This window comes from Scheffersomyces xylosifermentans, assembly GCF_036884685.1.
Source record: "Scheffersomyces xylosifermentans strain CBS 12540 chromosome Unknown RJT20scaffold_8, whole genome shotgun sequence".
NCBI lineage: Eukaryota > Fungi > Ascomycota > Pichiomycetes > Serinales > Debaryomycetaceae > Scheffersomyces > Scheffersomyces xylosifermentans.
Window position 1 is genome coordinate 632,267 of NW_027042946.1, and position 15,945 is coordinate 648,211.

Here is a 15,945-nt window from a genome sequence, read left to right on the forward strand (position 1 = left end):
AAACAATAAAAAACTTCTAAACCTTTGCTTTGAGAAATTGTTCAACTGATGCTTTAACCGTATCTTCCAATGTGTATTGTCCCTCGCCAATAATCTTCTTGGACTTAGAGTCTTCGATTCTGGCATATTTAGAGACATCACTATTTTCTGACGTTCCAACTGGCAATTTTCCATGAAGTTCAGGGAAGTGCTTTCTAATAATGTTCAATATCAATTGAGAGTTAAAGTTCTCAGTATAACTGATGATTCTCTTACCCTTGGCTTCATCCTTCTCGAAAGCAGTAATATGTGCTCTAGCAACGTCTCTCACATCAACAAAATGACCAGCAGATTCTGGAATCTTATCATCCTTGTTCAATTTGTATACACCAGCAATGAATTCTGCGGTGGCATTTAAGTCTCCGGTGACATCCTCATCTTTGAGTTGTGGACCTAAAACAAATACAGGGTTTACTGTTGTAAGAACGAAAGCTGGCTTACGGTTCTCCACAAATTCCCATGCAGCCTTTTCAGCCAAAGTCTTAGAAGCGAAATAAGCAGACACTGGGTGAGCTTTGCCTTCCTCATAGGTAACTGGATTGAACACGTCTTCACTACAAACAAAGTTTGGGTCAAAGAATTGTTGGTAGGAAGCGATAGCAACAATGGAACTAGTGTAAACAACACGTTTGATCTGAGGAGCAGCCTTCTGGATAGATTCTAAAACAAACTTTGTACCATTAATGGCGGGAATCAAAACATCCTTCTCGTTGTCAGCAGCAGAGAATGTTACAGGAGAAGCTGTATGTAAAAATACGGTGACCTCGGGATGGCTCTTCAAGGCTCCATCAAAAGCACTCTGTTTCTCCAATACTGGAACAACTTCATATTGGAAGCTTGCACCAAATCTTTTCTTCAAATTTTCACCCTTGGCAGTAGATCTAACCGAGCCAACAACCTTATAGCCTTTCGAGATAAGGTTACTAACAATATGTTGGGCAATGAAGCCAGTGGCTCCGGATACAAAGACTGAAGTGGACATGTTTAATGATGTTGCGTTTTAAGAATTGATGGAATTAACTTGGAATAGTAAGTTGATGATTAGAGTGAATGAGAGTGATAATTAAATGGTCAAATGAAACCCTTTTATATTCCAAAAGCTCCAATTGAAATTTATTATTGCTATAATATAAACTTTGTGTTGTTCATTGACTTCAGCAAATGTCATTCGATGTTTTGCAGCTATTCCATCCTATGTCAGCTCCAAATGCTGCCGAACCGAAAGTGAGCGGAGTCGATTAGTCAAAGTCCGTCAGATGCAGCATACTTCATCTGTCTTATTAATCCCATTTGACATACACGAACTATGTTCAAGTTATTCTGTCATCAAAGACGACTCCATCTTTTTGCAATCAAATGGCTTTCTCTAAAGCAGTCTATCTCCATTCCACAAAACCAACGCGACCCACACAAGAGTCCGTGACACAAAAGCAAGAAAGTATACCATTTTACTCCCGAATGAATAGATTTACATTTTGGCAACCATTCTGTGTTCTGGCTATTGCTGTATCTGTAATTTGTAATCAAACCAGTTGGTTACCCTTGTTGGAGTATTTTCTTGGAGGTGGCTGTATTTGAGTGCATATTTTCATTGCAAGTCCACCCACGAGGCGGAGAGCTTGGGATTTTGCAGCAAGAAGGAGAGTTGGGGACTACAGAGAGAAATCATCTGGGAAGATGATAACACGTATTCATTTATACACTCATGCTGTTGTGATTAGTAATATTTGAAGTCAATTTCAAGCAGACTGAATTGTGCAAGGAAAATATACAATCTAAGCCTAATTCTGTCAATACAATGTAGAAATGAAGATTTGCAGTCTCTTCTCTCTGGAGTTGCCAATACTAAATTTGATTAAATATATTATGATTTGATAGAATTCCAAATACAAATCTTGACTTGAATAATTGTGATGCCATGACAGTATTGAGCGCTTTATGCCTCCTAGGGCTCATGATACCCTTTACTATGGCCGCTGGACAATGGCAAGGATTAGATTGGATTATGCGTTCTTCACACTATTGAAGAACCAAAAAAATACATTTAATTAACCTATAACATCTTCTCAAATTTCAACTCAGGAATATGATTTGAGACCCTACTATGGGCTATAATGTCAAAACTATAGCAAGTGCTTATATTTCATTTCTCCAAAAAACAGGCATTACTCGAATTAACGGACTGTGAACGATAATGATATAAGCTGAAGTAAGAAGAGAGGAATATTACACTTTCACAGTATACTCCACTGTATCTCCAAATGGACAAAATTGGTGTGGCTATAGACGACATCAGTTTGGGACGTATTAGATAGCTAACAGAAGTACTTGAAAGTATGGTCAGAAACTGTGGTCGCTGTTCTATACTTTTCTTTTAAATTCACGTTTATCATGTCACATGAGTTGTCCATTAATTTTGCACTCTGGATAAAATTGGCGATAGCTCTTCCAGAGAAAGCAGTTTACAAGGTATGACTCGATAAATATCTCAGGGTTGCATTATCAAATGATTTTCTACATTTCTAAATTTTCTTTCACCGTAATCGTAACTTAAACAAAGTAAACTATACTAATCGTAGCGTAGGAATAAATAAATAGTATGAATGAAAAATGTCGGTGCAATAGAATGCCCCTTAAGACTTCAATTAACTCTTAAGCTCTACTTCTTCTCAGCAGCAACGGCGGCCATCTTGTTCAAAGCGGAACCGTACTTGAACCACTCGATTTGCTCGGTGTTGTAAGTGTGAGATAATTCAGTTTCCCAGGTTGGGGAGCCGTCGTGAGGGTGGACTCTAAGAATAACGTTCTTACCTGGAGCCAATTCAGTCAATCCGAGCAAGTCAACAGTGTCTTCTGGTTGGATCTTGTCGTAGTCAGCAACATCGACGAAGTTCAATGGTAACAAACCTTGCTTCTTCAAGTTGGTCTCGTGAATTCTAGCGAAGGATTTGGTAATGATAGCGAAACCACCCAAGAATCTTGGCTCAAGGGCAGCGTGTTCTCTGGAGGAACCTTCACCGAAGTTCTCGTCACCAATGACAACCCATCTGTGACCAGCATCTCTGTAGGCAGCACCAGTGGCTGGGACACCATCGTACTTACCAGTGTAAAGGTTCTTGACGTTGTTAACTTCACCGTTTTCGGCGTTGGTGGCACCGATCATGTAGTTGTTGGAAATGTTCTCCAAGTGACCACGGTACTTCAACCAAGGACCAGCCATAGAGATGTGGTCAGTGGTGGTCTTACCGACAGCCTTGATCAAAATTGGGAGACCCTCAGCGTCCTTACCGTCCCATGGCTTGAATGGAGTCAACTTTTGCAATCTGTCAGAAGTTGGAGAAATTTGAACTTGGACGGTGGATCTGTCCTCTGGTGGAGCTTGGTAGGTGTTCTCACCTGGGTCGTAACCATCTGGTGGTAAACCGACACCGACTGGTTCCTTCAACTTGAATTCGTTACCCTCAGAGTCCTTTAAGGTGTCAGTGATTGGGTTGAATCCTAAGTCACCGGAAATGGCGTAAGCGGTGGTCATTTCTGGGGAAGCGACAAAAGCGTGGGTAGCTGGGTTACCATCGTTTCTGGAAGTGAAGTTTCTGTTGAAAGAAGAGACAATGGTGTTCTTGTCACCCTTCTTAATGTCTTGTCTGTCCCATTGACCAATACAAGGACCACAAGCGTTGGCCATGACGATACCACCGAAGTCTTCGAATGTCTTCAATTGACCGTCACGAGCAATGGTAGCTCTGACTTGTTCGGAACCTGGAGAAACAGTGTAGATAGACTTGGACTTCAAGCCATGGGCACCAGCATCCTTAATGATAGAAGCAGCTCTGGTCATGTCTTCGTAAGAAGAGTTGGTACATGAACCAATCAAACCAACCTTAACTTCCAATGGCCAGCCGTTAGCAATGGCAGTCTCCTTCATCTTGGAGACTGGAGTAGCCAAATCTGGTGTGAATGGACCGTTAATGTGTGGCTCCAAGGTGTTCAAGTCGATCTCGATGACTTGATCGTACTCAGAACCCTCATCAGCAGAAAGGTAGTCCTTCTTGTAGAGAGAAGCAAACTCGGCAATCTTAGAACGGCCGGTAGCGTTTAAGTACTCAACCATAGATTGGTTGAATGGGAAAACAGAGGTGGTAGCACCAATTTCGGCACCCATATTACAGATAGTACCCATACCGGTACAAGAGAAGGTCTCAACACCATCTCCGAAGTACTCGACGATAGCACCAGTACCACCCTTGACGGTAGTGATACCAGCAAGCTTAAGGATAATATCCTTTGGAGAAGTCCAACCAGACATACGACCGGTCAACTTAACACCAATGATCTTAGGAGCCTTAAGTTCCCAAGCAAGGTCAGCCATGACATCGACGGCATCAGCACCACCGACACCGATAGCCAATTGACCCAAACCACCAGCATTTGGAGTGTGGGAGTCAGTACCAATAAGCAAAGCACCTGGGAAAGCGTAATTTTCCAAGACAATTTGATGGATGATACCGGAACCTGGCTTCCAGAAACCAAGATTGTACTTAGCACAGGCAGTTGACAAGAAGTCGTAGACTTCCTTGTTAAGGTCAATGGCTCTGGCCAAATCCTTTGGGCCACCGACTTGAGCTTGAATCAAGTGATCACAGTGGACGGTGGATGGAGTAGCGACTTGAGGAAGACCGGCAGACATGAATTGAAGAATAGCCATCTGAGCGGTAGCATCTTGACAAGCGACTCTGTCTGGTCTAAGCTTCAAGTAAGAGACACCTCTTTGGATGTCTTGTCCGTGAGGGTCATCCAAGTGACCGTAAAGAAGCTTTTCAGCGTAGGTAAGCGGTCTGTTCAATCTAGCCTTGACAATGTCGAGATTCTCGAGTTGCTTCTTGTATTGAATGAAGGAGTGAGATTCCAACAAGTTCTGGTTGACCTGGGAGTCTCTGGTCAAGCCAGCGGTGGCCAAGCCACGGATGGAGCGAGGAGCTCTGGCAGCGGTTCTAGACAACATTTCCTGTGTTACGGAGAGATACACAACGAAATCGAAATAATTAAGAGAAAAACACTGCTTCCGCTGTTTTTACCGCCAAAGGGACACTGCTGGTTTTATATAGGATCACTGCCAATTCGATGCGGGTGAGAGAAAATTAGATAGTGAGCAGGTGTCGGCTCCGGAGTGTATAGAGATCTGGACGAGGGAGGAGGGACCAATGAGCACTGGGAAATTTCTAATACAGAGAACCGGGGGGAGATGCGGTGGGTTGGCACTTGGTGCGTGGAGGTGATAGGAAGAAGAAGGAGGTACGGGCAAGAAATAGAGGACATAGGAATGGGCTGTTCTTTGCGGGTCAGTCGCGGATGCTCAGGTGAGCTAAAGGTAGTGAATTGAGTGGTCTCCGGGTGTCAATTGACTTGGATGGTTGAAATCACAAGACCAGTGTTGGCGATGGTAACTTTGGCTTCAGTGGAGAACCCCTCGAATATCGCCCAGATGAGACCCTCGGAAATGTGTGTCCTGCATGTTGCCTTCTCCAGATTTTTGGGTTTTTTGCATGAACTCCGAAGTTTCTCCTGTGATCCACCAATTGAGAGGCGCGTGATTGGGTGAATATTTTCGGACCCGAAACGGGTCCTGGTACAAATTCAATAAATTCAGTTGTGTTTTGAAAAATCGGGTAACTTTCCTCGACAACCACGGCTAAGTACTGTTTCCACATCGAGCCCTCGAGGTTTTATACATGACACAACAATAGGATATCGTCTGCTAAGTTTAAGTGTTGGTTGAAGACGAGAATTAGACCAGGCAGCCGTGCATTTGTTGAGAAATTTCTACGTAGAAACGCCGACGTAGCTGTTAACTGATCTCCAAAACATATCACCATAAATGTAACTATTCGAAGTATTTACAGAAAGATGAAATCACCAGTAGTATTTGAACTGGAATCGGCTTGGCGTCCAAACAAAGGATTTCTTCGCAAAGCGTGAATTAGTTTATATTTTAATGAGAGTATTATAGAAAATAATAAAGACGTCACTGAAAGTTGGTAAAGTTGTGGTCATTGAGCTTAGTATAATACGGCAGTCGTTGAGGAGTTCTAACGATGACCGGAGCTATGTTTATTCCTTTAAACTCCTAAATTCTGTGTTTTTTTAGTGATATTCACGAAGTCCCTTGTCTTGGCCTAATTTGCATCCATTTTTATTCAACGTCGAAAACATAAAAAATATTGTTCACGTGCTCGAAACCAAACTATAGCAATTTTAATTTGTTCACGGATTGATCTGAATCGTATGGTTACGGCAAATGAAGCGATCCAAAATGATTGGTTGTATGGTAATTGGAATACCGATGACAGGCTTATTTTGAGTCTGAACTGTCTGAAGGATAGGTGGATTTCTTTCTTCAATAATTCTTCAATTTAAACAAAAAATAAAATAATTTTAGTATAAATGAACAGAACTTGCTCTGTAAATCAGCTTTGCTTTCTTATGCAGCCACTTTGAGCTAAACTTATTGATACTTAGTTCCTACTTCATGTCCTACATCCATTCAAATCGTCCTCCATTAAGGGAAAATGAATTATCCTCTCTTCTTCTCCTATTAGGCTCCCCCACCAAAATCCGCGACTGCAAAAATCTTGCAGTTCTGCCGTCAAATAACTGTACCGATCAATCCAAAACCAGTTGCGTATCGTCACAAGCCCGAACCAAACAATCCTCTTTTATCTCAAAGGCCCATAATATATATACTCAGCACGAGTAAGTTGAGGACATTTCCGTTTTTCTCTACCTACACTGGAGAACCCCTATAACTGCTTATATTACTATTCATTATCTCCCCTATCTCCATCATTCTCTCATTCACCGGCTCGGCTTTCAGTTTTACCGATAGCCTCGTTGTATATGCACTCATGACGAATTTGACATAATCATCATTCAAACACTACAATTTCAGATACCATATTCTATAAAAGTAAACGGAAGGTAAATTTAGATACAATCAGGGCTATAATAAGGAAAAGATAAAAGCAGTGATTATAGTTTACGCAGATTGAATCTCTCTACTTTTATACCCCCATCGAATTCGAACTAGCTGTGCCAGCTATAGTTCATACAGTCACTAACATCAATTGAACAAGCCTACTCTTCAAGCACTTGAAGATGGCTCCACATTACCCAGCTCTAGTATGTGGCCCATCGGCAATACTCCATCCAATGGGACCTCACAAAGAAAACGCATTTAACCCCTGCTTCATAACATGGATAATAGGAGCGTACGCCGGTATATTTGCCGTTTTTGGTGCTTATAGCTTGTACAATATACGTAAAAAGCATACCAAATATGGTACTTATCTTCCAAAAGATACAGGGTTCAACCACTACATTAGAGTAAACTCAGTTTTGCTCCATGGCATTCTTTTTGTCTACTTATCATCATTTAACAGCATTCATGATAGGTTTGCTGACCAGAAGATACTAGCTTTTGCCGCTATCACATCCACACTTCTATTTGTCATATTACCACTTCATTTTGTTGAAACGCTGCACAAACCAATTCCAACTGATTGCTTGCTCCTATTTTGGCCATTATTCATATTGATACAGTTGGTTCTTTTCTTCCAGGATAACTACACTAATTGGCCAGTAATTAAACTGATAGATTATTCAGGACAAATCAAGGTAATTGAAGTCTTTCTCATTCTCAACTCTATATCAATTTTCGTAATGGAGTATTCTACATATTGGCGTCCAAACAAGGAGTTGGTCCTCCAGTACACAAAAGATGGTCGGGCGGATAAGTTGAGTGAACCTAACGCCATTGAAGTCATAACCTTCAGTTGGATGAATGAGTTGATCATGACTTCGTACAAGAACCAGACAGTTACAGAAACTGAACTTCCTCACCCTCCTGATCAAGTATCAACAGTATTGAATGCTATGAGGCTATCTAAATTCTGGAATAATAGCAGCAGCACAGAAAATTCATTGACAATGGCTATTGTTAAGGCATTTGGATCCCTATTTTTGCTATCCTTCGGATATGAACTCGGATCCAGATTACTCAATTTTGCTATGCCCCAATTCTTGAGGCTCTTCATAAAGTTTTTTGACATCGATAGGCCTCCTATTTTGGAAGGTTTTCTGATAGCATTTGCTATGTTTGGCGTGGGGTTTATCCAAACAATATTCTTTAATGAGTACTTGCTTAAAAACTTGGAGCTTGGCTTGGGAGTTAGAGCATCTCTCACTTCTCTTATTTATCAAAAATCTTTAAAGCTATCGTCGGAGTCTCGTCTTAAGGTCTCATCGGGAGATATTATCAACTTGATGTCCGTCGATGTTAACAGAATGCAAAATGTGTGCCAAAATATTAGTACGGTCATTTTGGCGCCTACGGATATTGTTATGTGTATCTTGTCATTATGGCCATTGTTGGGCAAAGCGACACTTGCTAGTATTGGTACCATGTTGGTATTGATTCCACTTAATAGTGTCATATTAAAGTACCTGAGAAAGTTGAATAAGACACAGATGAAGTTAAAAGATAACAGAAGTAGAATTATCAATGAAATTCTTGTGTCAATCAAGAGCATCAAACTTTATGCTTGGGAGAAACCAATGTTGACAAAATTGAGAGACTCAAGAAATAACAAAGAGTTAAAGAATTTGCGTAAAATCCGGATGGTAAATCAATGTGTACTGTTGGTTTGGAACCTCATTCCGTTCCTTGTATCATTCACATCTTTTGCTACCTTCGCTTTGACTCAGGATATTCCATTAACATCGGAAATTGTTTTTCCAGCATTGGCCGTTTTGAACTTGCTTTCAGGACCTCTTTTGCAATTTCCGGCTGTTATTACTAATATTATCGAGGCTTCTGTTGCTATTGGAAGAATAAAAGACTTTTTGACAAGTACCGAGATTGATGAATCATTCAGAAACCACTTACTTGTCTCAATAAACGCTGGCGAAGAATCGGTAAACATAAAGAATACTTCCTTCTTATGGTCTAGAGGAAACTATAGGGATAGTGAAGTCGACTCTAGCAAGTATGCTTTACGAAATATCAATTTTTCAGTCAAGAAAGGAGAGATGTCATGCGTAGTTGGTAAGGTGGGAAGTGGTAAGTCTTCACTTCTTTATTCTCTACTTGGACAATTGATAACAGTTAAAGGGGAAGGGGAGCAGGAGCCAATCATAGACATTTTTGGTAAGGTGGCGTATTGTGCCCAACAACCTTGGATTATGAATGCTTCGGTGAAGGAGAACATTTTATTTGGTTGCAGATATGAAAAGGAGTTCTATGAAATAACTATTGAGGCTTGCCAATTGTTACCAGATCTAGAAGTGCTACCTGATGGAGATGACACCCAAGTCGGTGAGAAGGGTGTCTCGTTATCTGGAGGCCAGAAAGCAAGATTAGCTCTTGCTCGTGCAGTGTATGCGCGTGCAGATATTTACTTGTTGGATGATGTGCTAAGTGCCGTGGATTCGCATGTTGGTAAAAAGATCATCCAAAAGGTTTTGAGCAAACCAGAAGGTTTATTGGCTAACAAGACAATCATTCTTTGCACTAATTCTATCAGTGTATTGAATTATGCCAACACAGTTACTCTTTTAGAAAATGGAACCATTATTGAAAAGTCTAGTCCTAGTGAAATTAATGACGAGCACCCCAAATTGTTTGAGTTGATCAGTGAATTTGGAAAAAGTGCATCAGAGACACCATCAGTAACAGAAATTAACAATGATTTACCCAATATTGCAGCAAGCAGTAGTGCAGATTCGGTAATTCTAGATGAAGCCGACTTGAAGACCGAAAATGAGATTTCTCCAACATTTTCTACGGAAACACTAAGAAGAGCAAGCATTGAGACGTTCAACTGGGATCCATTAAAAAAGTTACTACCAAATTTACGTAGTGGGCAACTTAATGAAGTTTCACAGAAAGGAAAGGTTAAGTGGTCAGTGTACTTGGCTTACGCCAGAGCTTGTTCGATCTCAGGAGTTGTAACTTGGTTTTTGCTTTTGATATTGGCGTCTGTGGTATCAGTCGGAGGTACATATTGGCTTAAGTATTGGACTGAAAAGAACTCGAAATCAGGGAAGAATGTAGACGTTTGGAAATTCATCACCATATACGCTGTATTTGGGCTTAGTGCCAGTACGATGTCGGTTATACGTGGCTCGGTTATGATGTTGTGGTTGGCCATTAATGCTTCGACGACAATCCATGACCAGATGGCCACAAGAATCCTTAGAGCACCAATGGATTTCTTTGAGAGGACTCCAGTGGGTAGAATTATGAATCGGTTCACTAATGACATCAATCGTGTGGACGATTCGATTCCTGGCGTTTTTCAGGGTTTCATTGCTCAGTCGATTAGCGCTACAATCACATTTGTAGTAATTGGGTATGTTATGCCATTCTACATTGCTGTAATTATAGTCCTTTCACTGGCCTATATTTATTATGATATTTTCTACATTGCCTTGTCCCGTGAATTGAAAAGATTAGTCTCCATATCAAGATCCCCCATCTATGGACATCTTGGAGAAAGTTTAAACGGAATTGATACGATAAGGGCATATAAGCAAACAGGGAGGTTTGACTTCATCAACAATGCCAATGTCGATTGTAATCTTCAATCGGTGTACATGTTGCGGTCAATTAACAGATGGTTAATGTTCAGATTACAAATCATTGGAGCTCTAGGTGTTTTATCGGCAGCATTTTTGGCTATATCTACTGTGCTAACTGGTTCTCCCTTGAGCTCTTCAATGGCCGGATTCATCATGACTTATGCTTTGGATGTGACAGGCTCATTAAAGCTGATGGTCAGACTGTCAGCGGAAGTCGAAACAAGCATTGTGTCGGTAGAGAGATGTTTGGAATATAGCACTCTACCAGTTGAGGAAGACGAAGATACGAGCAAGTTGATTGTACCACCACTTCAGTGGCCAAGTGATGGTGTTATAGAATTCAACGACTATTCAACCAGATATAGGGCGAACCTTGATCTCATCTTAAGAAACATCACTATGCACATCAATTCGGGAGAAAAGGTTGGGATCGTTGGTAGGACAGGAGCAGGTAAAAGTTCTCTTGCTTTGTCCATTTTCAGAATAATTGAGCCAGTTACAGGAAACATTAATATTGACGGCTTGAACACCAGTGGCATATCCTTGTACGACTTGAGACACAGATTGAGTATAATACCACAGGACTCACAGTTATTGGAAGGAACCATAAGGCAAAACTTAGATCCTTTTAACTATTACACAGATGAGGAGGTGTGGAAGGCGTTGGATTTGGCTCATCTTAAAAACCATGTTTTAGCCTTGGAAGAAAACGAAGGGGAAACTCCGGACTCTAAGTTAGAATGCAAAGTCTTTGAAGGTGGATCCAACTTCTCGCTGGGTCAAAGACAATTAATGTCGCTAGCAAGGGTTTTGCTAAAGATGAATCAAGCGAAAGTTTTGGTGCTAGACGAGGCTACAGCGGCTGTGGATGTGCAAACAGATAAAATCATCCAGGAAACAATCAGGTCTGAGTTTAAAGACAAGACCATCATTACAATTGCTCATAGACTTGAGACTGTTATGGATAGTGACAGAATAGTAAGTTTAGACAAGGGTCTTCTCAAGGAATTCGATACCCCACAGAATCTCCTACTGCGTGAAGACAGCATTTTCTATAGTCTTTGCAAGCAAGGAGGCTACATTTAATACTTAACAATCTATACACTTCATACATATGAAACATATCATACATTTCATACATTTCATACATATCATACATATCATACATATCATAGCATACATATCATTGCCTAACATATTGCATAGTAACAGCCTTTCGCAGAAATCATCCTAAAATGCACACTAACTTTATCTATCCCAATAATGAGAAATTACGTAATTTTATAGTTGCAAAATGCGTCAGGTTTTTTCCTGTCTAACTACTCTCTGTACTCTCTTTTATAGGGAAACTCGAAAGAAATCTACATCATAAGTATAAATAATGGCGCTTAGCCATTTTGATCCAATTTGAAAATGAGCACTTCAGCCAGGTGATTTAAAGTCGCCTTTCACACACAACAAGAAGCATGTCACAATTGAGCCGTGCCAAGCTGATATTGGCAGCTCGTGACCAAACGTTGATTCCAGTGGTAATCCATAATATTCCGTCATTGACAAAGGTACCCTCAAAACTGACTCTTAATCTTCTTAAGAAGGAATATCTCAGGCTCGTCGAGACCCCTTTGGATGGAATTACCTTCAAGCCTGATGAGTCAAACATTTGCATCTGGTACTTTCTTATACATGGAAAACCTGGAACCACTTACTGTGGTTTATACCTAGGCGTTATAGTATTTCCTTTGAATTTCCCGTACCAGCCACCCGAAATACAGATGATATCACCCACTGGGCGTTTCCATCCCAGAGTTACCCTTTGCTTGACAATCTCTTCTTACCATGCCGAAACTTGGAATGCAAGCTGGTCTATACAGAATTTTATGATAGGTTTCATTTCGTTCATGAATGATGACAACGCAGTTGGAATTGGTCAATCCCACGAAGGAAAGGCAGACAAGGAGCTATACGCTCGACATTCAAAACATTGGCTTTATGGAAAATGTGACATCTTCAAGAATCTTTTTACAGACGAATACGAAGTTCTTGACATGATTTACAAGCATGAGAGAATGACTTTATTGTCGATAGATGAGTATGTTCTCAGAGAACCGTTGCAGAACCAGTCTAGAGCTGACAAGCTTAAACAACAAATCAGAAATATCTGTTCCAATATTGCTGAGATTGAGGTAATTCTTTCAGACTACAGCGCCATGCAGAAAGATACAGAGTTACACGAATTTTTTGCATTCACCAGTACTAATAAGGAAAGGCTATTGGGTGGAGTGGCACACAATATCCCTATTGTGATAGTAGATTCGGACATATATGATTCGGACGGGGAGAATGATGACATTGAACTATACAGTGATGATGACGACGATGAAGTTTTGGAAATCTATCCCCGAAAGGAGAAAAATAACGACATCATAGTAATCAGTGATGAGAATGAAGATAATAGGGTTATAGAAATATTCAGTGAGGAAGAATAGAAGTAAATGAAGGTATATTTCATTTTATAATTGCGGTTTTCTGTTTAGGATAAGTATTTCTTGCTAGATACGAGGTTATAGGCGTTTAATATTGTAGAGTTGTGATAAAAAAATCGCGAGAACCGCTCAGAGTGTAATAGCTAACTCTATGTAGCATTACTAGTTTTGAAATGGAAAGGGTATTATTCACTTATCGGAATCCGATTCTAAGGTAAGACAGAGTGTTGGTTATAGACATGAGTCATAGATATTAGATCAACAGTGAGCAGTGAGTTGAAGCATAGAACCTTTGTTCCCACTATAAATTTCCCTTGCCTCAGGGAGTTCTGGAACTAAATACTTGCGCAAATAACTTATTTTACTGCTTTTTATGGTATTTCGCATCTTTCGTTATGACAACATCTACACCATCAGTGGTCTTCTCTACCACAGTTTACTGCACAACTCTTCAAGCTCCAAAACTACTATTAAACCATCGTCAATCGCAGCTGCAAAAAAAATAGATACCAAACCCTGCAGCGTCACCTTTCCTTATCGATTGTTGCGGTATGGGTCCCAACAATTATTAATCAAACCCAAAAATCACGGGAATACTGGTGCCCGAACCGACGGGAAAAAATCCTGTACAAGCAGGAAAATGGAGTTAATGTCAAAGATGTGGAATAAGAGCAATATCCTTTGACATAGATCAATAGTGATTATAGAGTGCAAAACACCATCAGTCAGACATCGAATATCATAATGGCCACTGCTGCTCCTCACACATCCAAGTTTGTCCGTTACTTGAACTCCGAAACGGGACCAAAGACTGTACATTTCTGGGCCCCTGTGCTCAAATGGTGTTTAGTTGTAGCCGGTTTGAATGATACACAGAGACCGGTAGAAAAGCTCAGTGGTACTCAACAAGTAGCTTTGTTTGCCACAGGAGCCATCTGGACCAGATGGGCTGGTTTCGTTATCAAGCCTCGTAATATGTTATTGGCTAGTGTTAACTTCTTTTTGGGTGGTGTTGCCGGTTACCAATTGTACAGAATAGTAGACTGGAGAGTGGCTCAAGGTGACTCCACCGCCCAAGTATTCCACTACCTTCTTAATGGTAATGCCGACGAAGCAACACCAGTAAATCCAGTTGCTGTTGAGAAGAAATAGACTACAGAAATACGATATAGCTGTAGGAAACAGCGCAGTAGAGTACGGCTAACTTATTTATGTACACTGAGATAGCTTGATACATCCTAAACGAATACATATTCAGAAATTGAAATCAATTCCTGTAGAATGATGGTCAATGTCACTAACCACAAGCATTCTTGTGTTCTGGGGATGAATTATACAATTTGCAGTCTATATTTGAACTTATAATAATATACAGAAAGTCATAACTATGCATCGATTAACATATCATCTTCTGATTCGACTTCGGTTTCAGTTGGCTTCGAATCAGATTGGATCTCTCTCCTCAGGCTTCTATGACTGACTTCAGATTTGCTATCTAATTCCACCTCCTCTTCTTCTTCAATTGGGTGACCCTCTTCCTGTGGTTCATTTTCTTCCTCTTCCTCTTCCTCGATCTCTTGCTCTATTATTTCTTCCTGTTCATCTTCACTTTCTTCCGACTCCTCCTTATTTTCCGCCTCACTTGTCTTTATACTCTCTATCTCACCTATTACTGTAGGAATTTGCTTTTTGAGGAAATCACTTAAATAGTTGTCTCTTGTGGCCCACTTAGTATTATTCAATGCAATTTGGTTCCTGATTAAGACTAGTATCTCGTACTTGATACGCTTCTCTGCACGTAACCTGTATTCTAGGTTCACCAAGTCATAAAAAACTTTATAGTCTGGGAATGGTAAGTTCAGTTTTGAATCGACAGAAAACAATTGATCAACTTCGACGGTAGATGGATATTCGCCGTCTTCATCCTTTTCGAGGTATTCTAAGAGCTTCTCATCGCCAAACTTTAGTAAGGTTTGTATTGAGAAAGTGAATCTTGGTAGGTGTACTGTACTGTTTAATTCTTCAAATTGTTCTGTCAAAGTGTCAATTTTTATATTCAAACGAGCCAGTTCTGACACTGTTTTGTTGTAGGCGGTTATTTCATTTTTGATGAAAGAATCCGTCTGGCTATGCTCCCATTCCTTATATTCCTTTTGGACCTTGCTTACCTTGAACGAGTCTAGTATGAACTTCTTTTTCAAGGATTGGCCCGTATGAATGCGATCTTGACTCAAAGGACCAGTTTCGTTAATGATTTCACCATTCAATTGGAGCAACTCGTGTGCGGAATCGTAGGAGGAAAGGGTTTCTTGCAAAGACACCTGTAGCGTCTCTATTAGTACTTCTGTATCGGCTGGCATATTATTGCGGTATATATATGTATATTACGGGAAGTAACTATACACACAGGCTAATAGATATACATATATTGTTATTATCAATATCCATCTAATTTACTTCACCCATAACGCTCTTACTATGAAGACCTCACAAATTTGGCAGCTTCCTCCTGTACACGCAGTACTCTCTCTCTCTCTCTCTCTCTCTCTCTCTCTCTCTCTTTCCACATCATTCTCAGTCTCAGTCTCAGTCTCAGTCTCAGTCTCAGTCTCAGTCTCAGTCTCAGTCTCATACCATACTGCATTCTCATCTCATTGCTCAACTAAACTCTACTAAGAAGATCCATTCTCACAGATTCTTACTTCTCTTACTTCTCTTACTGTAGACTTGACTCGCACATAGCAGAAAAAAAGTATGCCTGGTTATGTTTACTATTAGGATCTCTTAA

The 15,945-nt window shown here is 40.4% G+C and overlaps 6 protein-coding genes across 6 annotated transcripts; 3 read left to right on the top strand and 3 right to left on the bottom strand. All coding sequences in view use genetic code 12, as the record gives it.

The window, feature by feature from the left end:
• Positions 1 to 16: 16 nt before the first annotated feature.
• Positions 17 to 1,021, bottom strand: RJT20DRAFT_99981 (protein induced by osmotic stress; the record flags this gene model as incomplete). Its single annotated transcript, XM_064921785.1, has 1 exon — positions 17 to 1,021. The coding sequence occupies one exon, from the start codon at positions 1,019 to 1,021 to the stop codon at positions 17 to 19; it is 1,005 nt and encodes a 334-aa protein (XP_064771932.1).
• A 1,544-nt stretch (positions 1,022 to 2,565) lies between these two features.
• ACO1 (aconitate hydratase) lies at positions 2,566 to 5,079 on the bottom strand. The gene has a single exon (XM_064917972.1). It carries the CDS (start codon positions 5,039 to 5,041, stop codon positions 2,699 to 2,701), a length of 2,343 nt encoding a protein of 780 aa, XP_064771933.1. The 5' UTR covers positions 5,042 to 5,079; the 3' UTR covers positions 2,566 to 2,698.
• Positions 5,080 to 6,992: 1,913 nt separating this feature from the next.
• RJT20DRAFT_63763 (ATP-binding cassette bilirubin transporter) lies at positions 6,993 to 11,933 on the top strand. Its single transcript, XM_064921047.1, has one exon. It carries the CDS (start codon positions 7,192 to 7,194, stop codon positions 11,758 to 11,760), a length of 4,569 nt encoding a protein of 1,522 aa, XP_064771934.1. The 5' UTR covers positions 6,993 to 7,191; the 3' UTR covers positions 11,761 to 11,933.
• A 92-nt stretch (positions 11,934 to 12,025) lies between these two features.
• Positions 12,026 to 13,341, top strand: RJT20DRAFT_131289 (ubiquitin-conjugating enzyme E2). Its single transcript, XM_064917973.1, has one exon. It carries the CDS (start codon positions 12,141 to 12,143, stop codon positions 13,158 to 13,160), a length of 1,020 nt encoding a protein of 339 aa, XP_064771935.1. The 5' UTR covers positions 12,026 to 12,140; the 3' UTR covers positions 13,161 to 13,341.
• Positions 13,342 to 13,845: 504 nt separating this feature from the next.
• On the top strand, positions 13,846 to 14,545 carry RJT20DRAFT_131290 (mitochondrial pyruvate carrier). Its single transcript, XM_064917974.1, has one exon. The coding sequence runs from the start codon at positions 13,902 to 13,904 to the stop codon at positions 14,307 to 14,309; it is 408 nt and encodes a 135-aa protein (XP_064771936.1). The 5' UTR covers positions 13,846 to 13,901; the 3' UTR covers positions 14,310 to 14,545.
• RJT20DRAFT_143194 (uncharacterized protein) lies at positions 14,543 to 15,718 on the bottom strand (the record flags this gene model as incomplete). The annotated part of the gene is made up of 1 exon (XM_064918660.1): positions 14,543 to 15,718. Exon 1 carries the CDS (start codon positions 15,515 to 15,517, stop codon positions 14,543 to 14,545), a length of 975 nt encoding a protein of 324 aa, XP_064771937.1. The 5' UTR covers positions 15,518 to 15,718.
• Between the last annotated feature and the right edge of the window lie 227 nt (positions 15,719 to 15,945).